This window comes from Pan troglodytes, chromosome 6 (genome assembly GCF_028858775.2).
Source record: "Pan troglodytes isolate AG18354 chromosome 6, NHGRI_mPanTro3-v2.0_pri, whole genome shotgun sequence".
NCBI classification, from domain to species: domain Eukaryota; kingdom Metazoa; phylum Chordata; class Mammalia; order Primates; family Hominidae; genus Pan; species Pan troglodytes.
In genome coordinates, this window is record NC_072404.2 from 141851913 (window position 1) to 141876876 (window position 24964).

A 24964-nucleotide genomic window follows, 5' to 3' on the forward strand; every position below is an offset into this window, starting at 1 on the left:
ATCCATATAACCTAATGGTTCTCAAATTTTATTGAGTACTGGACTCTCACAGGTACTAGTTGAAAATCTAGAGCCTTATACCCTGAAATTCTAATTTAGTAGGTCTAATTCATCAGGTTTTCATAATCTACCTTAAAAACAGGATGTGACAAACTATTTCTATATCTGATCACTATGCTTATTTTAACACTGAATGAGTTCCATTGCCTTTAAAGAGTATTACATCATACTGACCTAAATGCAAAGACAATTGTTAGCACACATAGAAAACAAAGACAGTGGCATGACAAACCACACACCATTATCCAACTATTCAACTAGGGAAGAGGTCCTTCTCAGAGAAGGTTTATTAGGTTCTGACTTTTCAATAGACAGAGCTTCTGTTGTCTCAATAGGCTTTACTCCATGTAACAGAGAGGCAAAGTGCTGAGAAAAACACATCATGAGCACATAAGTATTTTTTATTTATGCAAAAATGCATTCCACCATTTTTTAAAAAGAGAGAAAGAGAAAAAAAAAACAAATTTGGTAACATGAGGAGGAATATGGAACAAGAAGAGAGATGACATTAAACTTAGGTATGCACACAGGTCAACATTTTAAGGATTCTTGAAGAATAATTTGTAATATCCATAAAGTAGACTCATTATATATTACTATATTGCTAATAGTTAGAATCTAATTGATTTTGCATGCCATATTTACTCCCTAGTGACCCATGACATGACAAACTATGTCTTTGTTTGAGATATAAGAGCAAAATATTGGTGGGACGATGATCCCTATTATTCATATGCATGTTTAAATGCAATTCTACCCATTAGGGTGTGGTGCTGGAATGGGGAGAGTTAGATCATAGGAAAGTCTTTTCAAGTTTACCAGACTGAACAGTAAATGTTATTGGTTCTAGACTTTATTAAATAGAGAATGATAAATCACTACTGTATGGAAAAGACTTTTCATTGAGATTAAGAAGAACGCTGAGATAAAGTCTTCATATCATATAGGAACTATAAAGAGTCTTGGTCATTTAAACACTACTGTAATTTCATATTCTGTTAAATCTTCATATATTTACATGTAATCATGATGCAGTACAAAGAATTGATCAAAGTTAGGCTAAAAATAATAAGGTTTAACAGAAAAAAATATATACTTAGGTTGCACTGTGTATATAAGAGAGTTCCTTCAACTTATCCCTCCAATCGAATGGTTCTCAAATATATTGAGTACTGGACTCTCACAGGTACTAATTTAAAATCTAGAGTCCTACACTCTGAGATTCTAACTCAGTAGAATTCAGCAGGTCTTCAGAATCTACCTTATAAACCACATTGCAATTAATCCTGATGCAAGTGGTTTTCAGACAACTCTTGGAGAAGTACTGGATTATAACCATATTTAAAGCATTTTCATTTTGTAAGTTTTTTGAAATATTTGTGTCCTATGTACCCTCAAAGTGAACTGCTGGGGCCAGTGGTTACTAATCAGAAAAGAGAAGAAAGGCATATTTATGGATTGTCTTTTAAAACTTTTTATTTTGAACTAATTTTAGGCTTATAGATTCATGCACTATCTTAAAAGGCCTAGTTTTAGGTCGTTCTATGGTACTGAGCACGATGAAATGATAACATATGTGTCCACCAGAAACATGAGAACTGAGCTCCCTGTTTGCTCATTACCTATCTTGTAAAATGACTTGCCCAAATATATTTATATAGGCTTCTAATATTTTAGTTTAATCAGCACCATCTGTTGGTATATGATATACATGCTTTTTGTATTTTATGCTTCAAAATATAATGCCAGTCAACTTAGTAGGTGGACCAACCATATCATACTTACAGCATTTATATTAATCCTTTAAAATTATACAATTTTAGAACATACCTTAAATATTTGCTGCTAAATTTTCCATTGAAAAGAAGTATCTGTGCTCTATGCAATCATAAATTGATTTTATCCAGCTACGAAAAATTAAAAAGAAAAATTTTAGCATGCGGGTATGCAAGTGACCTGTGCACAACCTTTAAACAAAATATGTCCATTAAAGATTTCAATTCCATAGTATAGCTGAACTTTGTCATTACTACATGTTTAAAGCAATTTTAAATATTTATTTAGCTTAATTCTGCATAAGCCATTTCATCCTGGATTTTAATACTGACCTCAGAACATATACTGATTGAAAGAAGGAATCATTATTATGTATTAATGGTGAAAATTAAGTTAAAATATATTTTAACACACTTGTGAATTTCTAAAGCTGACAGCAATAAGGAATGTACTAAGAAATTATCTCTTTATTTTTCATATTAAATATACCACTTTTTATATTCTGTAGGCAGAATGAGACCCACAAATATGGTAATTGTATCTGAATATTATAGAGTCAATATATTTAGAAATAAAGTATGTTGAATCAGCTGAATTCTTCTCTTATTTGTCACTAGTAAAAAGTAATCTCATCAATAAGAGACAGTTGTCACTGTTAATTAAAAATCCCTACTGTGTAAATTGGTATTTAGGTACTTGCTGATAAGAGGTTTCTGCTACAATAGGCTATTACAACTTCATAATAGTTAAGGCCTAACACTGAAACCCTTCTGTGTTCTGTTTCAGTGACCCACTCCATAAAGTCATTGTGGACTACTGTGCTTGTCCAACAGCCTCAGGGCCCCATTAAACATCTATTTCAGATCTCAGATCCTTGCTGGTAAAAGATGCATGATCTGAAATCTTGGCTACAACATAAGATGGGTCTAACAATGTTCACATTTGAAATTTTTCTTTCATGTGACTCAAACGGGGCCTAGCTTTTGCTTCTTAAAAATCATTACCCATGTTAGTATGTGTGTGTATGTGTATGTGTGCACGCGTGCAAGTGCTGGGGATTGAAGATGACTGGATAGGACCTAGACTGTTAAAACTTTAAAACATCTAGAAAACCTTTTTGGCTAAGTTGGTTGATGTATCCAGAAAAGGCGTCAGCTAAGTATCCAAACACCTTACCTCTCTCCTGTGACCTAGAAGGTTTAGACCTGCCAGAAAAATTTAGCAAGATTATTGCCAAGTCTGTCTTTTTTGCTCTGCCAAGAGTTTCCATTGCAAAAGACTTCGGGAATGTAGACAGTTTCTATTAACACCAATACTAAGGTTGCGGGTCTAGTAAATATTAGGTAATAACAATGTTCAAGACGCAGTGGTGATGGTGGGGTCATGTTGTCCAGGAGAGGAGGTGTTAGCCCAGTATTGTGGATTGTTAGGTCCTATTCTTGGCTCAATTACTGGGAAATGATTTGACATTGAGTTTTAATAATCTTTGGCCCTGATCTTTCTGTTTGGAAGACATTATAATAATAATGTGCATTATGAAGTAGTTGATGCACTAGTTACCCAAGAAACTACTTGTGCCTGAAAGAAACAATCACAGCTTGCCATCCTAGGGGTATAACAAGAGCATACTTACAAACAATTTGGATAAATTTCTGAATAAAGTTAAATAAGGCAAATTATATAACTAGGTTAACTTTTGTGAACCTAAGTTGTAAATAAGTCCCTCAAGTAGTATTGTCATTTTTTCTCATTTCTTTCATATTACTTGAAAAATTTTCAATATAATATAACAAATCATGAACTATGAAAAGAAAAAGGCCTACATTCTGTATCTGGTCTTGTGATGTGCATGGGTAACTAAAAACTTCATATTATGGACAAATCAATAAAAATGAAAACTGTCAAATAAAAAGTTGACACTAACTTGAATTTACCCAAAGAATATTCCCCAACCTAAATCTATTTCCCAAAGCCAAGAAGATTTGATAACTGTCCTAGAAACAGGTTGTAATTCATGAAATGCTGACATCAACAACCAAATCGAAGAATTCCAGGAATTTCTTTCACAGGCTTGTACCTAATTTTCCAGTTGAATGGGAGTGTCTCTGTTCTGGCCCCCACAACATTTTGTTCTGACTCTCATTTGGCACATTTTGTCTGAAACTGCAGCTTAGTCCCAGCTGTGCACTTATGTATGCTATGACCTACAGCAAGTTAGCTAATCAATTTTTGCTTCCAGTTCATCATCTACAAATAGGAATAATAATAGCACCTAACCCATAAGGTGAATGTCAGACCTACTCCATAGCACTTAGCAAGGTGTCTGATATATAAGTGCCTGATAATCTTAACTATTATTATTATCCTTATTATAATCATTATTATTAGATATTATCATCACTCCCAGTTAGTAAGCTCCTTGTACCTCCACATAATAATTAATATATGATTCTTCACATTGCTTTTATTGTAAGAATGAAAAAGTGAATGATTGAATGGATGAAATAATGAATGGAAAAAAAAAGGCAAGCACTTGAAAGACAGGGAGCTTATATACCAGAAGACAACATAAAAACTAAAGCAGATCCTGATGGCAGATCTTTGTTCAAAATTTCCACAGTCTGACCATTTCTCATTACCTCCGCTGCTTTGCCCAGTCCAAGTCATGATCATTTATAACCTGGATTATACAAAAATCTTCTAAGGGAAGACTGTGTTCCTGATATTGGCTTCTTTAAGGCTAATCTCACCTCAGATAATTCAGAAAAACTCAATTAAAATTAATACTTACCATGTTACTTTTCTGCTCAAAATCCTGTAATGATTTCCTATCACTAAGGGTGAAATGTGAAGGTCTTTCAATGGCTGACCAGGCCATACAAGATCTTATACTCCACCCCTAACTTCCTTCACCTTTGCTTTGTCTAGACAAGCTGGTGCTTCAGGGGCTGTCTCCTTGATGCTCTTAGCTTGAAATTCTCTTTCCCAAGACACTGCCTAGATTAACCCCTCATCTTTTTAGACCTGTACTCAAATGTCATCTTTCTTAGCCATCCTACCTAACATTTCAACCCTGCCCTTCACTTCACAATTTTACTTCTTATTTTCCTATCCATCATTTTCCCTGATTTATTTTTCTTCTCAGCATTTCTCGCTTTCTAACATACCGTATATTTGTGTATTTATCTTGTTTACTATTCATCTCTTCTACAGAAATATAAATGCCATGATGGCAGCCAATGCTTTTTTCTACTGTTATATTCTCAGCACCTACACAATGTCTGCTACATAGCAGGTACTCAGTACTTTCTGAACAAAATAAATGATTAAACCATTTTAATTATATTGTTTATTACTTAAAATCCAACTGTGACAGCTTCCCCTGGGGCCTTTGATATGCCTCTATGATATCTGTGTGTGCTGGGAATGGAGGGAAGTTTGACATAGAAAAGTAATTGGGGTTGAATTATTGGAAGAGAGGAAAGTAATAGTGAGTCAGAAGATGGAAACTAGGAAAGGGATCTCTGAGTACCTAGAATGTATACTGAAGATATTGGCCACCTGGGTGACATTGGCAAGAGGTAAAAAGAAATTGGAGAACATCATGAGGGGAAAAAAATCCAAAAAACAGAAAAGTCAATAAGCCACATTTCATCTACTTTATAATTTTGCCTTGTGCTGCCTCATTTCTTCTTCCAGGAGGTTAGTAAAGATCTTCAAAGGGAACATTGAGCTCCAGAGCTGCTAAGATTCTGTTCAGAAAACAGGCTCCCTATGGAAAGGGAGTCCCGTGGCCCCACATTCACCATTATCCTGCTCTGCAGAGCTTAGGATGCCAGACAGAAGTAAGGGATAGACAGAGGTTATTAAATTCTAGGATGTTTATGGAAAAGCAGAGCCCCACTAATCATACCTGTTTCCTCTCCCCATCTTCGATTAAGATGGCTTCTTTCATTCTTGCTTCTCCTGCCTAGAAGTTGTCAGGATTTGAAGACTTTGTTAGGAAGGGCCAGGGTTGATAGCCAATGACAAGTAGAAGGAACTCATGGAAAAAAGTAAACTATCCATAGTTTGTCATCTTCAGGGACACTCTTGAAAAGCTGATTTCCCATTTTAGGGGAATATACTACAAAAGAGGAGAGAAAGTATTCACTAGAGATGGCGGTAGTAGGGGACAAAAGGAATAAGTCATACTTTCAAAAATTATTTGTGGAACTGTCAGTGGTGGTACCTGAAGGCAAGTACACTTTTATTCCCAGTTATTCGCCTTATCATTTTACACAATTCAGTTCTGAATTGGAGATACAGTTAAGATTTGAGATAGGAAAGAGTAATTCCAATAGCCCCATACCAGAGCTTCTCCATTACTGACTTATCTTCATGTAATTTTCGGTGTGTTTGTGATCTTTATTATTCCTATGTTGCCAATGTAATGTTTACAGTTATGGAAAGTAAAGCAATAAATTATCACTCATCACAGAAATTATCCAAAATTTAGCAATAGGCAAAAAATATGAATGGCTGTTCTTTCCGTAGAGGGCTTCATTTGAGTCTATCAACAAAGCTACTTTACAACTCTAGGTATAGGGGTTACTTAGTACAGTTTCATTCAGTAGAAATGCAAATAATGTCTGTCCAATGGAACACATAACCTGAAATGTTATGGTTTATTATTATACTGTAGGATACTAAACGAGTTTTGTATCTAATCCTCTCATTTATCTCAATATTTATTTATATTATATAACATATAGATATATACATATATAGATATAGATACAACTAGCTTCTCAAATGCTCTTTGGACTAGTTTCAAGATCTTATTTGCTCCCTCATTAGGTAATGAGTTGAATAAAATCCTTGACTTGTTCATTTTACTTTTGTTATAAGAGTTGCTTTTAACTTTTACAAAATTATACTTTAACACTGATATTTTTTATTAGCTCTCAAAATTAACCTATATTCTATTGACTTTACCTAATGGGACATAGTCGATTGGCAAGTAGCCTGATAATGCTTACTTTACAACCTGAAACATTACATTCATCATTTGTCTTTCCTGTTTTCTGTAAACGCATCACCCATTCTTCCCATCCAAGTTATTACATGGTTAATTCTTGGTTTTTCACAGGCCTTGATCCATGCTTGTTACTTTATGACTTTGTAACAAGTTATTTGTAAAAATTAATTTTACCATAACCACCTAAGCAGTAGGCAACTAGAAAAAACACTTCATAGTTCAAATTTGTTTATGTCCATCCTTGTCACTCTTAAAACAGATAGATAAATCAAAATAAAATATTAGACTTTACGGTGATAAGAGACTGAGTTCAACAAACAAAAATATTCGGAATGTCCTTTTTTTAAAAAGGTGCCCAAAAGTAACACTACCACTAAAGATTATAATACGAAAAAATTTGAAAAACTATAATAAAATAGTCATAGAAAATAGGTTTTTTAAAAAATAAAATTATGTGCTGTTTTCTCCCACTACCCCTGTAATATGACACTTACCAAGTGGCAGTCTGCAACTTTCTGAGTATTCATAGACAGTAATTTCTTCTTAAGGAAATATTTTATTTTTCTAGCTGTGGGCAAATTTTTCTACACTATTTTCATCTTCATTAAAGGAGAACAATAAAAAATCAAAAAGAATCATTTCTAAAGATCACTGTATACAGTAAAAGTATTCGATAATTCGGTATTCTCACTCATTCTTGCATGCAGTCTCATTGTTACTTCTGGCCATTTCATTCTAGAAGGTGGATGAAAATACAAACAACCAATTTTTTTTTAGGAATTTATTAGGAGAAACTCAAAAATGAAATGATAAAAATTGGTAAGGTTGCATAATAGGATTTAAGAATGTGATTTCTTCCAATTGCTGACTGAATAAAACATCAGTATTGACTAATATAGTTTAGAAAATTGTTAATATTCTTTCTACACTGTCAAGAAATATTGGTAAAAAATATATTGTGTTAAAAGGGGAAGAAAACATAAATGACAAAAACTTCTGTTCCTAGTAAGATTTCATATAATATGGTATTTAATTTTCTAAAAAAGCAAAATCTTGTTCTTCTGAAATGCCACATTTTGTGTAAAAATTTATGATAAACACTAAAAATCGAGTTATTAGGTTCCTGTTCATGTTCAAAGAGTCATCCCTCAAGTTTAAATTTATGAGTAGTTTTGTTTAAAAATAAGATTAGTTTGCGGCATATCAATTATCATTGATTTAGACATTTTTAAATATTAACCATTATAAGCTAGAACTATCTTAAAAACTGAGGTCAGATTTGGTCCAAGGTCACACTAATATATCTCTCCTTGTCTACTAGTGACTTTTGCTGCATATTACCTCAGGCTACATTTTTAGCATTCCCTCTGGCATGTTGAGATTAGATAATGACATTTCTTGGCCAGAATAAAACACAAGGTCAATTCTAAAGAATATAATAGTGCATTTTCCCATGCAACTTTGCATTTGCTTATCTATAGTACACAGACAGTTCATTTTAAAGCATGGGACTTATGATCCACTACTGGCACATACTAAATCCCTCCTACAGGATACCTCACCGCCATTGTCCCACCCTATATGACTACCTCTCAAGCCCTCAGCAAAATCCCTGAGAAAATAAACACAGTGGAAGGAAGAATTCTCCAGCTCCTACTGTAAGAGGCTGAGGGAGTTTATCCTCCCACTGCCTGAAAAAGGTGGTAGTTTCATCAGCAGAATGTTTCCCACTGAGATAATGTTACAAGCCATGACTGGTATATGTAAATCCACAAGAGCTATTATTTAACTTTATTGTGAATTAAATAAGATTTTGTTTAACCCCAAACAAGTATCAATTATTTGTTAAAGTACTTAGGAAAAACAACCCCTTGGCAGGTTGATAGTAGGAAGAAGAATTTTGAAATATCATGAATTATGCTTGGTATTTTATTTTTCTTCCTAAAACTTCGACATTTTTCTTAAGTAACAATAATAATAGAAACCCACATTTGGCCTGAGAGCCAGCTTAGCTCTCATAATCACCCTGTCACATGCACTGAACCTGATTAGAGTCAATTAATAAATGAAATTAGTAAATAAAAATATACTTGAGTTTTGCTCTCTGAATGAAATGCAAGGCTTCTATAATTCAAGCAATTTTCTCAACAAAACATATAGATGCTTAGTTAAAATGAAGTAAAAAAATCTTATAAACCACAAACGATCTCCAAAATGAAAAAAAAAATGTCAACTTAAAAATTAAAATACAATTATAATTACTTCTTGTATGGCTATTGGTACTGACCTACATGGCGCAATATACTTAATATGCAGTAATGGGTTTATTTTGCTTAGTCTAGGTCTTATCTAGAAAGGCACACCTAGAGGTGGATTTAGGATCCTGGTTACAGGATTGCATTATCAGTAATTCAGATGATCTGAAAACTTGAAAATAATGCCCTTACTCCTTGATTTAAATATTATCTACAAACAACCATTATTATTAGGAGAAACTCAACAAAAAGCCAATAGATACACATTTCCATCTACATGCAGCAATATGTCTTTGTGCTATCTAGGAAATGTCACTGTACGTTGAAGGAACCTGTGCTATGCTACTTCAACCTTCTCTATTAGGTAAAGTAACTGTCAGTAACTGGGTTGAAGCTAGAGAGCACAGACAGCTCTTTATATCTATAAGGAGTGCAATGAGCCATCCAAGCTAACTCAGCAGAGAGAATATTCACTAACAAAATGATTGTGGAGATCCATTGACTTGATGGATGTCTGGGATTGTATGGCATAGAGGAGCCCATGACAAAAATGGTACAGATTTGAAAGCCATTATCAGCTTTCTTTTATCCATTCTGGCATGGTTTATTAATATGAGACAGGCTCCCTGTTTCCTCTCTCTTTAATGATACTGCTCCATGAACCAATGAATGTTTTCATTTGGAAAATAAGAAAGCACTGATATGTTATCTGAACTGTGGCTTCTTTAGTGGTGCCAAGGGAATAAATATGCTAATTCTCTGCTTTGAAGAATGTACTAGGTAAGGCCCATTACTTCACTGATTTCAGTGATTTTTATGCCCAGGTGAGAAAAGGTTAATACTACATACCACAGGATATTTCATTGTGCAAAAGTTTTGATTTAGGAATGTAATGGGGAATTTCAGTGACATGTTTTGACGTACTTTCAAATGGTAATTTTCATACTCTGTTCTCCAAAGTAAAGTTTAATTCATCATTTGTTAATTAACTCAAAGCAATTTACCTCAAACTATTGCTTGATTCTTCATAAAAGAAGCAGTTACTATGAAAAGCTACCACAGAAATCTTGAAATATTCACAAAGTCTTACACAAATAATGCTTTTTAATATAGGAATAAAAGACAGTCTTCCTCATATGCACACAAATGTACAAAAACACATTCCTCAAAGAAATATTTTCTCAGAACATCAGGGCTTTCATAGAAGGAGCTAAAAAACAGCAGAAGTGCCAACTAGAAAGAAGAGTTTTCCCTAGCTTTAAAACTGGAACGAAACAACTCTCAACATTTGCAAAACATTCCTTTATTATTAGAAATAAATTATTTGTATAAAAAATTGCATGCATCAATCATTGCATTTATTTTTAGCACAACCCAGGGCTTCAATCCGGTCAGCCATTACAAGAAACAGACTCACTGTCTTATACAAGTTAAACAATGTGGGACAGGAACGGGAGTTCTCACAATCACAGAAAAATACTTACAAGAATAACATCAGACATTATTTATTTCAACAGCATTTTTTTTTCACGAGCTAACATTAGTTTTCCTTTTGTGATTTTTTTTTTAACTGCTCATGAATAAGCAACACTTTAGCTTGACACTCATTGGTTTTATTGTATAAAACGGGTTTCTTCACTCCCCGTTTATTGATACTTTTGGCTTATGGCTAATTTTTGTTCCTTACAAGACTGACTATTGATTTGATTGATTGTAGTCTACGGAGATCTCCAGGAGTGAATTTTTGCGGTCTCATGTTCATCATTTAAGATCATATACCACATCTCTTCAGATTGTGCCATTTCCCTGTTTCAGATTGAATGATTGCTGTAACTGATATATGTTGTCTTGGTAGAGGAAGCTGTTAAGATAAATGAGGACAAATTAAAATAGTATATAATAATACATCCTTTTGTTAATATGATTTTAAAATTCAAGTCCTGTAATGACTTTTTAATAATATCCAGTTTTTACAGCATGTTACTCATTATTTTTAAACCATTCACAGTCATGCACAGCACAACGACATTTGAGCTCGACAGCAGACTGCATTATATAAAGGTGGTCCCATGAGATTATAATGGAGCTGAAAAATTCCTATCGCCCAGTGAACACATAACACAACACAACACATAACACAACACATAATTCACATGTTTGTGGTTTGTTGTGTAAACAAATTTCCTGTACTACCAGTCATGAAAAAGCATAGCACATACAATTATATACAGTACATAGTACTTGATAATGATAACAAATGACTATGCTACTGGTTTAAGTATTTACTACACTATACTTTTTATCATTATTTTAAGACTTCTTCTACTTATACATTATAAAGTTAACTGTAAAACGGCCTCAGGCAGGTCCTCCAGGGTTATTCCCGAATAAGGCATTGCTATTACAAGAGATGACAGCTCCATGTGTGTTATTGCCCCTTAAGACCTTCCAGTGGAATAAGATATGGAGGTGGAAATGATATTGATAATCCTGACCCTGGGGAGGCCTAGGCTAGTGTGTGTGTGTGTGTGTGTGTGTGTGTGTCTTAGTATTTAATACAAGAAGTTTAAAAAGTAAAATGAATAAATAAAAATAGAAAAAAGTCTATCCTTGAGTAAGGGTATAAAGAAAATATTTTTTATAGCTGGACAATGTGTTTGTGTTTTAAGTTTTTATTACAAACAAGTCAAAATTTAAAAAGAATAAAAAGTTCATAAAGTAAAATTTATAGTAAGCTAAAATAGTATATATTGAAAAAGGAAATGTTTAAAATAAATTTAGTGTAGTCTAAGTGTAGAGTTTTTATAATATCTACAGTGGCCAGGTGCAGAGACTCACGTCTGTAATCCCAGCACTTTGGGAGGCCTAGGCAGGTGGATCATGAGGTCAGGAGTTTGAGACAAGCTTGACCAGCATGGTGAAATCCTGTGTCTACTAAAAATACAAAAATTAGCCGAGCATAGTGGCACATGCCTGTAATCCCAATTACTCAGGAGGCTGAGGCAGGAGAATTGCTTGAACCGAGAGGCAGAGGTTGCAGTGAGCCGAGATCGCGCCACTGCACTCCAGCCTGGGCAACAGAGCGAGACTCCATCTCAAAAAAAAAAAAAATTTACAGTACTGCCATGTCCTAGGCCTTCACATTCAATCACCACTCATTCACTTAATGATCCAGGGCGACTTCTAGTCCTACAAGCTCCATTCATAGTAACTTCCCTATTTACACATATACCATTTTTTATCTTGTATACTCTATTTTTACTGTATCTTTACTATGTTTAGATATGTTTAGATATACAAATATCATGGCGTTACAACTGTGTACACTATTCAGGACAGTAACATGCTGTACAGGTTTGTAGCTTAGATAGACTAGGCTACACCATATTGCCTGGGTATGTCGTAGGCTATACCATTTGGTTTGTGTAAGTACACTGTATGATGTTTGCACAAAGACAAAATTGCCTATCAACACATTTCTTAGAACATGTCATCAAGCAATCCATGACTGTAGTAAAAATTAAATGACAGTAGAACCAAAAATGCTGCAGCAATTTTAATCTATCAAAATCAGTAGCCTCATTTATAGTATATAAATATTTACTAGAAAACTAAAAACATAAAAGTGCTAATCTTTAATATTTTGGTAAAATTTTACATGTGCATATATGTAAAATGAAAGAACAGATCAATTATCTGTCCTACAAAATATAAAAAATATTTTTTACTACCTAAGTCAAAGACCTCAATTCTTAGAGGCTGATGTAATGACCAAGAAAGGTAAGTAATTATAATTAGCTGTCCTATGAGAATGAATACATCTTCCACTTAAAAATACACAATAATCTTAGACTCTAGAGGTAAACATGCTAAAATATCAAATATATAGAATAGTAAACACGTGAATTGCCAATGCATATTTATGGTTTCTTTTGGTTTCATCAAAAGGAGACAAATGAAGATAAAATTTAAGAAAATAAAGACTCAAATAAAGAAATGTTTAATTGTTCTGTTGCCAACATACTGTAAAGTAAAACTCATTATTGTAAGACAATTACAGAGATATTATGCCAAATTTATACTCATGCCTAAGCTTCTGGAGAATATAAATCTAAATCCAAATAATTCCTTTGTATTGTTGAAAGATGTGATGCAATGAATCTCTGTCCTAAAATTCAAATGTGATGTCCTATTTTTTCATGTAATTCTGGAATGAATAATCGTAAGATAAAAGATATTTTAAAAAGAAAAGAATGTATGCGTTTCAATATATGAATCCAATTCAGGATGAAACAGATTTTTAGAAAATTATTTATTTATTGAACATTGAATAAGACTAGAAATTGTAAAGTTCCTCCTCTGAAATAACTGACAATCAGACTCATTCCGTCTTAGTGACACTATTGATGGATTAGACAAGTTCTTACCAGAGACCAAGTTCATACAAAGTTCACAACCACTAAAATTAACTCAGATAGCCCTAAGAAGTGCTACTATAGATGTTATTTTCGTTGTTGTTATTTTTTATTTCATTGAATATTATGAACTTCAGGATAAAAATAGTTGACATATCTGCTTATCTTATCTACATTGCTTATCCTTCTAGGTTATTATTGTGGCACAGTGCAAAGGAAGTAGACTTTAGACCTGGTTTTAAATTACATTCTATTTCCTGCAAAATGTGTGGAAAAAAAAATCATTGGGCCAGGTTACTGGGCCTCAGTTTTATCACTGGTTCAAAACCTACAATACTGCGTTCCTGTAAGGACAAAAGCAGAATAGATTGGGATGGAACAGCTGCAGTCTGGAAGAACCAATATAGAACCAGCCTCCCTCCCTCCTTTCCTCCCTATCTCCCTTCCATTCTTCCTTCCTTATTTTCTTTTCTTTCCATGAACCATACATGAGACCTAATGGAGTCTTACTTTCTACTTAACCTTTCCAAAAGGCAAAATATTTGTTACATTTGGTTTGGTGTGAAGTGAAACACAATGATTTTCTATGATCACTCACTTTTACTTTCTATTTTTAATTTATATAATACTCTCGTATGCCTCTAAATTTCCTCTAAGAAAATAAAATCTGTCCTTCAGTTCTGCTTTTGAAGGACTTTCATATAATCTTCACAGACAAGGTGGAGAAAAATTGTCATAAGAGTGATAAAAATGACTGTTAAAAGGGTCATCCAACTTCCTACACTGTTCAATATTTTCAACAATAACTAAAATGTATGAAATAGTTATAAAATTTGTATATAGCTAGAAAAAGAATTATGGTTGAAATAGAGTAGCAAGAGCTGATAGATCTTGAACAATATAGTTTTCAGAAGATGTCCATTCAACAGATGGCAGTTTGGATTAGATCAGTTTTAAGGATCTTTCTAACTTTGGGGCTCTGTAGCTAATTAAAAATTAACATATTATTTTTTGAACTCTTAAACGTGGTTTCTAGAAAGAAAATGGTAGAATTCTATTGAGAATTGAGAAAACAATTCACAAAAGGACAGTAATGCTAATTTTCCTACTGGTTAGAAAAGGAAGTGTAAGGTTCTGGAATCAGATGATTTAGTCAACATGAAAGCAATGATAAGGGACGAACTCTGTGGATGGCAGATACCTCGCAAGAATCTTTATCCCAGAAGTATTATAGAGCAAAATGAATCAGAGATGTACCAATGAGTTCATAGGGAGATGTTTTTCACGGTGATGATGAATATGCTCATATGAAAATCAGTTTTTGAGCACAGCAACAGTAAATTAATTTCCTTGTGTGCATCACACTGTGTTCATAAGCTAGAGAAAACAAATCTACCTCCAGCAGCAGCTGTTTTCATGAATTATTCATGAACATAGCTTAAAGAATACTATGTACAGCATTTGTTAATTGGGTACAGTTGGCAAAATTCATATATATCAACTTTGTTTCTAACTCCCCTCACACTCTGTTGTGAAATAACACTTGACCTTTTTTAAAAATGTAAACTATAGTCTGCAAATTCAGCAACTAACACGGCACTCATTGGTTTCCCATCCAGCTTCGTATTACTTATATTTATTCTGTGTAGCTTTTGAAACTTTAAAATCTTGAACACAGATCTACCCTTTCATTGTAGGATGGCCATGTAAGTGAACAAAGGTTAAAAATGGTGATCTGGAGTAGGATTGTGGAAGGATGTGTGAAGATGTCACACAACTTTCTCTCCTGAATGAGTATACTGTAATCACTTTACTTCAGCCCAACTTATTCAAATCTAAATTATACTCCTGTAAAAGATCAATGCACTAAAATCTCCAAAGTACAATTAAACATTTTTTTTCAGGCAGTAACTGATATTATCTTGATTTACTTTTTGACTTTACTTCACCTTCTAAATGTGAGCATCTGACTCCTCCAGAATATTATAGGCTTACCCTCCAAATAGGCCTTGTTTTTGCAATCTTTCATTCTTATTTTAGAGAAAATAGAGAAATTCATGCAGGCTATATAATTTCCATTTCAACATTAATAGAAAATAACCAAAGGAAAACAGTATCTGTATGAGATTTACTTCAATAATATGAGATTGGTTCTTATCAATACTGAGAATTTTGTTTTTCAGGGCATGTATTTATTCTTTTAAAGTGGTGAAAAAGTTTATTAAATTTTTTCTCCACCACTTTCCAAAGGTGAGTCTGAATGACTGGTATTTATATCACTATAAGTTTGGTTCTTTTATTTGGCAACCATATTTTATAAAGTTTTCCGGATTGCTGCTAAAAAAGAAAAAAAAAAAGAGAAAAACAGGTACAACAGTAGACTCTGGTGAGTCATAGTGAGAAGTGCCAGTGTTCAAATTACATCACTGTCCAACAGCAGTTTATTGGCATCCTATAATAGCTTTCAACTTCCTACACTGATTCTGTCTAGGTAGGAAAAAAGGTAAAATTCTGTCCTCAAATTACAAGCATTCTACTTTGATGCCTTTAATGGCAGTTACAGTATACCTTTTGCTAAGAGCCGAAATAGGTTTATCATTAGTAAATTGCTTATCTATACTCAGAGATGATTGTAATGATTTGTTACTAAAGCCCATCCTTACCTTGCTTCGCATATTTCTTACTTCACAAGGTTTCATGTTTGCAGAAAGGTGAATATGTGGAGGGTGTTTGTGAAATTCTTGTAAGGTTCATTTCTCTACACGTGACTAAATTTGGTATTGGTGACCCGAAGATAATCTTTTTAGAACCAATCTGGCTAATGATTCCAGGTAAGCTGATAGTAACTGAAACCAATATGTTTAATTAAGCAATGCTAATTAACTATCACAGGATAGTTCTGTGTATGGTAAATTAGAGTAGACAATGCTTATCTAGAAATCTTGATAGAAAAGAAGGTTTGTAGATGGAATGTAGACCATAAGTTGCTATAATAATTAAACCAAATAAAATTAATTTTTAGTTTTTTCTTATATTTAGTGTCAAAAGTATGGAGAGTAGGGGATACAGACTGCTGGATGAATATGAGAGGAAGAGAATATTTTTGCATAGGATTTTGTCCTTAATGCCTGACCAGGTGTGGTAACTCACACCTGCAATCCTAGCACTTTTGGAGGCTTAGGTGGTAGGATCACTTGAGCCTAGGAGTTAGAGACCAGCCTGGGCAACATAGTGAGACCCTGTCTCTACAAAACAAACAAACAAACAAACAAAATTAGCTGGGCATGACAGCACATGCCTGCAGTCCTAGCTATTTGGAAGGCTGAGGTGGGAGGATCACTTGAACCCAGGAGGTAGAGGCTGCAGTGAGCCTAGATCATACCACTGCACTCCAGTCTGGGCAACAGAGCAAGCTCCTGTTTCAAACAGAAAAAACAAATATTGAATCCCTATGCTATATTCCAAAAGACTGGAAGCCACTCTAATACAAGTACCTTTGCTTTTCTTTCCTTTTTGATTCATCTGTAGAACCTAGTAAGGTAAAGGTTGTAATGTTTACCATACTCAGCTTCCTGGTATTTTACCATACAAATCTTCAAATTATTTGCCACTCTTTCATAGATACCAAGATGGGCTTCAATAGATCAGTTAAATTCTACTGGTTGAGCACAGATTTCTGTGTATTGTTATCATGTGCTTTTTCCTGGGTGGACTGTAGAGAAGAAAATAGGTAAAGAAAAGAAAAATGGAAAGGTGGTTGTAGAAAAGATTCTATTTCCAGGATCATGAGGCTTTTAAAGAAGAACTTTAATTATCTTAATATATCCAAGAAGGGAAGTCAAGGGAAGCCCTCAGGAAGCCCAAGGAAAGGGGACCACGTGGGAGAAACAAGTATTAACTGTGACTTAACTAAACATATTGGCTAACTAGAGTTCTCATTTCCCTAAAGGCACAAATAACATCATTTATTTGTGTAAGATCTGTAGTGATATTCTGTAAGTATCAGTAAACTATTGATACTATAAAAAGCACCCAGTATTGAACAAGAAAAATTGTGGAATTGTTTCTAAGTACTAAAAGATAATTTTTATAAGAAGATGATGCTTTCAAATATCAAGCTTTGTAATGCTTCAAAAGAAAGATCTGAATGTCATGCTTTGTAAAAGAGATTTTGTGAGCAAGTTTGTACTCTGTAGAACAGCCACTCATCTTGAGACCATTTACTTCGAATGGTTTTAAATGTGATGGTGTCATGGTATGTGAGTACCATCATGCCCCTGGAAACATGTAGCACAATCCCCAAGACTAGGAGAAGAATGTTCAACGTACATCTATTAGGAAGTGCTCCCGCTCTTGACCATCGGAAACTCTACAGATGACTTACTGTTGGTTTCAAGACTCTCACAGAGTTCACTTTTCACTTCACCATTTGGTCTGTCATTTCCTTTTTGGATCAGTTTGCTTTGCATGGTGGCAGCTGTCACCACAGCCTTGAAGCTCCTCTTGCGTTTTTGAACATTCTGTTCTGGATGAAAAATTATAATATAAACCTTGGGCATATAGAGCATGCCCAGAGACACTGAAGCACTTAAACTCATGGAGACAGTAAGTGTTGTTGTCTGGATGTACATCTGAGGGAAGAAAAAAAAAAGAATCACTGTTGGTAAGCCTAACAGTAGGAGATAAAGCAAATAACATACTATTTTCTAAAATTGTTCCAGCTTCTCTGCTAAAGGCACACTAAAAGCACTTGTTGAAATTGTCCTTAATTATAGTCAACCATTCCTGTGTCCTAACCTGCAAATGTAAATGAGTAAGGTTATTTTTTTATTGAACCCAATTTATTAAAATAAAAATACAAACAACCAAGCTGGTGGAGCTTATTTTCCATTTTAGATTATAAATAAACATACGTAAGGAAGGGGACCAAACCAGTCTGGCAAAATACTAATACTTAATGCCACACAGAACTTCTTTAGAAGGTACTAGTGGGCCAAGTGTTATTGTAGCAGTAAGTTTAACCCAGAAGGTAAGTATATATAGTGAAAATAGAGTGGGAGTGCAACATTCCAGAACATCACTATTACACACCAGTGCTTGAATAATGCTAGCGGTTGCATCTTCACATCATTACATAATTCCAACTACCAAAAATCACAAGCATGTCATAAGGGCTTGATTTTTTTTAACAGTCCCTCTAAAGAACACTTCCAGAAGGTTCTCAGTGATAGCATCATATCGAAATAAGTCAGGTGCTTTTATAAAATATGTAAGATCTCCTCCCTCCAAGATATATGCACTGGGATATGGTCCCGGTCACTGCATTCTGAAATTCTCCCCCTATGCTCATTGCTTGCCCTTATCCCACTGAAATCGACTGCTCTGATACTTACAGAGAGAGCTCTTTCTGGAAGGTTTTTCTTTCTACAAGCTAGAGGTTAAGAATCTGAAAAAAAAAACCAAAGCTAAAATCACTGCTTTGGCTTTTTCTTTTTTGATTATGGTATAGAAACAGAAACAGCAGTATTTCATTCTTTAAAAACAGAAACAAAAACCTTTGATCTGGTTCCACTTTTCATGTCCTGAGCTCAAAATAGAATTTTCCCCAAATAACTTGGGATACTGAGGCCACGGAGAAACCACATCTTAAGACTGTAAAGAGATTCTCCCTTTGTCATATCTACGACCCTCATTAATAGATCTGTTCACTCTATTTACATCTCTGAATATGATCCTGGTTAGTTGGATTTTTTAAATATGTTTTAATCTGTTAGTCTTGCTAACATCTATCATACTAGTTAGATCTCATCTGGCAATCCTCAAGACCAAACTAATTGTGTCCTTTTAAATAAAGAATCAAAAAAAACAACAACAACAAAAAAAAAAACAAAAAAACAAAAAAACCATTCGCCCTCAAGGGTAAATAACTGAATCAGTGTTAGTGTTGCCTTTTCCTAGAGGAGAAGGTTTCTCTTAACAGATGGCAAAACCTTGAGGTAAAGAACTGTCCAAACCATGAGCAGGATGTGAGGCACAAGTTAAGAAACTGTCTTTGGATATAAAATCATACCATGCACATTGCTGAATTTACTGCCCAGTTCATCTACCACTAAGGCTGTCCTTGCATAAGAGCTCATTGTAAGTGTGGAAAATGCTTTAACGAGATTTACTACAAAGTTTACAAGATTTACTACAATTAAGACCATCCCAATGAAATAGGGATGTGTACGTTTACAGCTTATGTATCTCGTAAGTTTTGCCATCTACTTTTAAGCAACCTATTATTTTAAACATTCCTAAGCTTCCTAAGTATTGGTTAATCTTTTTTGAATTCCTGCTTATTTTCAAGCTAGCATTGCTGCAAAAACCTACATAGAAAATTGACTGCAGAGAGAGAACATAAAGGTAAGAAAAGAATGTGGCAAAGTACAAACCACACCCATACATGTTCCAATGCCAGTCAAATAGAAAACCACCAGTCAGACTCTTTCAAGTCAATTTAGCCTAAAAACAAACAAACAAATCCAACGACGAAACAGCCATAAAATGATGGGAACATCTATACTGATTAGTTGGATTTTTTAAATGTGCCTTAATCTGTTAGTCTTGCTAACATGTATAGTACTAGTCCAAATAGTATAAAAATATTTTTGTAATAAACATCCTATACATTTTCTCTGTTACCAAAAATATAAATAATAGTCTTCTCTTATTTGGAATAATTTCTGTGATATATAGTAAATTTAATCCTGCCAAATATTAGACATGAAGAGGACTTCGAAATGCTAGCTTCCTCGTTAAATAAATTACCGCAGTCTATCCTTTTGGCAAGCCAACTCAATGAAAGATGTAATAAACACAGATATTAGAATTAAATAGTACCATGGTTAGTGTAGCAAGCTCTTCATTAGACGCTATACTTTCAAATTATACCAAAATGCTGATCTTAATTATGTACTTTCTTAAGACAGTTTCTGAAAAATTTTAATGTGAGTTTAATACAGGAAAGGCATCTAACAAAATCCTTAGCAAACTAACGAAGAATAGAAAACCAAATACCGCTTGTTCTCACTTATAAGTGGGAGCTAAATGATAAGAACACATGGAGACATAGAGGGGAACAACACACACTGGGCCTTTTGGAGGGTGGAGGGTGGGAGGAAGGAGAGGATCAGGAAAAATAATAACAGGTACTAGGCTTAATACATGGGTGATAAAAATAATCTGTACAACAAACCCCCATGGCACAAGTTTACCTATATAACAAACCTGCACTTGTATCCCTGAACTTAAAATAAAAGTTAAAGAAATCCACAAAATCATACCCTAAGTCCACAACCTTACAGTGGCCTAGCATTTGTTACAGGGCCATGGAAGGAATATGTTCCAGTAGACCTGGGTATGAATTCTGAACCACCACTTAAATACATTTTTTTAAAAGATAAAGTTTACAGAGAAACTCTAGAGTTACTTTCTGGGTGATTAAAGTCCCCAAACCAACCTCCCAGGCTACAATCTAAACTAATCAAACTTCCCTGGTTATTGGACAAATATGGTATCTTATTTTCTTCTCTGAACAGTAAGTTCTTATCTATGTCACAGGGTGGGGTTGGGGGTAATACTTTTCTCATAGAGGAGTTACAGGGTAGCATGATATATTTATAAAATCTCTTACAGATACAAGATAGCTCAAGAAACATTCTTTACCTTACAACTTTGCATCTAAAAATATGCTAACAAAGTATCCTCCCAGGAGTATAGGACAAAAGAAGGACTTATTACACACTTATTCAAACCAGTTTTGTTTAGAGAAGAGCTGATAGCCAGGCTCTGACTATACGATGTTGAGGAAAAGGCCTTTGTAATTTCACTTCAATGTAGACAGAATAAAATTTTGTCCAAATGTGAACTCAAGACCATATTTACTGCCTGGGCCACATTCTTAGAATAATATAACAGCTCTTTATCTCAAAGTTACAGCTCATCAGAATGCAGGAGGGGACTGTATTAACTCCCACTAACCCACAAAAATTCAAGAGATGCTAGCAATGATATTGGATATGTCAATAATAATCTTTTCTTTCCCAGCCTTCTCTTACGTGCTCCCTCCTGGCCCTGTCACTCCAAAATACTAACACCCAGAGGATGGGGACCATCTTTTCTATCACACGCACTGATGGCTTGTTACTTACTCTGCCTCCATGCCCCATGGACATTTTGAACCTGAAGCAGTCAGATGCCCTGAAGCAGATTTAAGCAATCTCTAGATAAGCCAGGGGTGAGCTGTGACAATGGAGCATACTAATATGAAATCTTTTCTGGGACCTATTACAGTTCCCTCTTCAAACTCTGAATAGGTCATTTGTACATATCAAGGTCTACTCAACGTAGGTCATCATGTGGTATCATTAAAGACTCCAGAAAGAGTGAGGAGGGAGGAGATTTTATTTTTCCAGGATAAAGGTCAGTCTTTTGCTTTCAACCAGCTGCCAGTGCACAGACCACCACAGACTCTGACATCCAACCTGGTATTTTTGCAACCCCTTAGTAACTAAGGTAAACTATTATGAAACCTAACACTCAAAGCAACTTTATGCCACGTGATAAGAAACAGACTCAGTATTTATTCCTGACTATTTCTGTTTTGCCCTCGATGGTTTAATCTTACCACTTTGTTTTAGTCACCAGGTTCTGTTTGGCTGCTTTGCATACCGTTTGACCAGCTAGAAAGCTACACTAACACCGACAGCCTGTATTTCTCTGCTTCTGTTTCTACTTCCTCATCTGTGTGTCTGCCAAAGTGAAACTTACATCAAAAAATGGGTTTTCTTTTGCTTTTTAGCAGCCAATGGACTTCAAAATACCATTTACTACTAGAAGTGATTTTTTTTTTAAAGATGAAGAAGTTTATAGAGAAACTGGAGTTGTCCTGTGGGTGGTAACACCCCAAATCAATCTATCATGCAAAAGTCCAAACTCATAAAATTCCCCTAGCAATTGAGAATTGCAAAAACCAGAGGCAACCATTCAGGTTTGCTGACTGAGCCTGAAACCACTACCAAGCTCATATCAAACGTTTTTATTTTGTTCCTGTCTTGTTTACATTAAATATCTTCCTAGTTTCATTGCTTAGTCTTTTTCTCTCTGTCTCTTACTCGCTTGCTGATCATATTAGAATTACACCCTTAAACCAAGACAAGCTTCATGGGTGTGCACTTGTACACAAGACCCTGTAATAGAAGGGCCCCATGCTTGGTTTAATGCACTGCTACGAATGTTTTGAAGTCTGTAATAATTGTTAAAGAAAGACTCCTGCATTTTCATTTCTTACTGGGTTCCACAAATTATATAGCTAGTCCTCTTTTAAAAATCACTTATATACTGACAAATTCCGGGCTTTTCTTAGGAAAGGCATTTGTCTTTTGGGTCACTCCCTTCGGTGTCTGACAGCATCTGAAACTTAACAAGCCTCTGATTCCCAATCTTCATCCCTAAACTTGATCTCCCAGTGGTCTACCCTATCTCATTAATACCGTGCTTCTAGTTCTTGGGAGAGCAGGTGGACAGGGAACTTGAAATTGTCTTTTACTCCTTTTTTATACTCCCACCCTATCTATGACCATATCCTACTGATTCTATCTTCAAAATTTGCTCAGAACTTTCAGAATGTCTCCACTGGTGTTACATTGCTCACAGCCATCATCATCTCACATTTGGATCAGTACTGTAACTGTCCTAGTGTTCTCTTTCCTGCTGCCCTTGCTCTCTTCTGTTTGAGCATTTGATTGATCCTAACACAGAAGCTAGAATAATCCCATTATTCATAAACTGAATTAGGTCACTCCTACTCTCCAAAGCCTACTCTCCAATGACTTCCCATTGATTGTATCTTGACAATGGTCCACAAGATCCTCTGAGAACTCCTCTGGTTTACTCTTTTTTTACTCATTCCCTTCCACCCCTACTGGCTCCCTGGCTGATCTTGGAACATACCAGGCATGCTTCTACTTTCAGACTTTTATATCTGGTGGCTTGCCTCTTCACTGCCTTCAAGTCTTTACTGAAATGCCCCAGCTCAGTGAGACCTTTCCTGAACACACCATTGAAAATTGTAACCCCCAACCTTCTACCAGTATTCCTAGCTTTATCACACTCCTTAGTATCTAACACATTATATCCTAAAAGTCTATATATTTTACTCATTTAATGTATGTGGTACCTATTTCCCCTAGCTAGAATAAAAGTTCCATGAATATTGGGAATTTTACCTGTGTTGTTCACGGCTGTAAACTCAGCACTTAGAAAACTGTCTGGATTAAGAAAATGTGGCACATATACACTATGGAATACTATGCAGCCATAAAAAATGATGAGTTCATGTCCTTTGTAGGGACATGGATGAAGCTGGAAACCATCATTCTCAGCAAACTATCACAAGGACAAAAAACCAAACACGGTATGTTCTCACTCATAGGTGGGAATTGAACAATGAGAACACTTGGACACAGGAAGGGGAACATCACACCCCAGGGCCTGTTGTGGGGTGGGGGAAGGGGGGAGGGACAGCATTAGGAGATATACCTAATGTAAATGATGAGTTAATGGGTGCAGCACACCAACATGGCACATGTATACATATGTAACTAACCTGCACGTTGTGCACACGTACCATAAAACTTAAAGTATAATAAAAAAAAAAAAGGAAAGAAAACTGTTTGGATAACAGACATTCTCTATAATCTTTTGAGTTGGTGTGGGTTCATACTCCCAAATTTGGGTTTTAAGGAACATAACTCATGTATTTCCAAGAAGGAAAAAAAAAAGACAGATACTGAAACTACAAAATATCAGAAAACTGGAGGACTGGAGGATTCCATTCTTTTTCATAGCAATCTCTAGGCTGGGAGAGAAATGTAATCTTGGGCAGATAAACATAATGCCCTTTTAAACAGTAAACTTGGTAATAATGGGCCATTTTGCTCTCGATCAGCAATGAACAGTATAATTCAAAGTCAGTCGTTTTCACTTTGGGAATAGGAGAGCTCTAAGATCTGCCCTCAAAACAAGTTAACTGTATAACTGAGGGTCAGGCACTCACACTACTTCTAAGCTTTCATAGACTTAAATCAAAGGATTTAGTGAGACAACATATATAAACACTGGCACAGAGCCTGGGATATATTAATTAATAAGGGATAGCTTTATTGTCATTATTTAACCTTGACAACCTGTTCTCTATTCATCTTCCTTCATTCTCCACATCAGAAACGCTTAACACTACTTCTCTCTCAAAATCAGCTTCAAGACTTTTAGCCTTTATAGCAGAAACACACACACACACACACACACACACACACACACACACACACAAATACAAGCAAAATGGTTTATTCATGAGGAAATATACTTTATGTTTGTGGGAAACTTTAGAGTCACCA

General features: G+C 34.9%; 1 protein-coding gene across 6 annotated transcripts in view; it reads right to left on the reverse strand.

Moving 5' to 3' along the window:
* Positions 1-10394: 10394 nt before the first annotated feature.
* GRM8 (glutamate metabotropic receptor 8) overlaps positions 10395-24964 on the reverse strand; it is an 810916-nt gene continuing 796346 nt past the window's right edge. For 4 of the 6 annotated variants that reach the window (XM_054687702.2, XM_009454141.5, XM_063815565.1 and 1 more), the window contains 2 exons: positions 17911-18157; positions 10395-10972 (listed from right to left, as the gene is read on the reverse strand). In XM_054687702.2, coding sequence (XP_054543677.1) covers positions 10923-10972; positions 17911-18157 — 297 coding nt within the window. In that variant the 3' untranslated portion in view covers positions 10395-10922. Of the gene's footprint in view, positions 10973-17855; positions 18158-24964 lie in introns of all 6 variants that reach the window. The other 2 variants (XM_063815564.1, XM_063815563.1) reach the window with 1 other exon arrangement.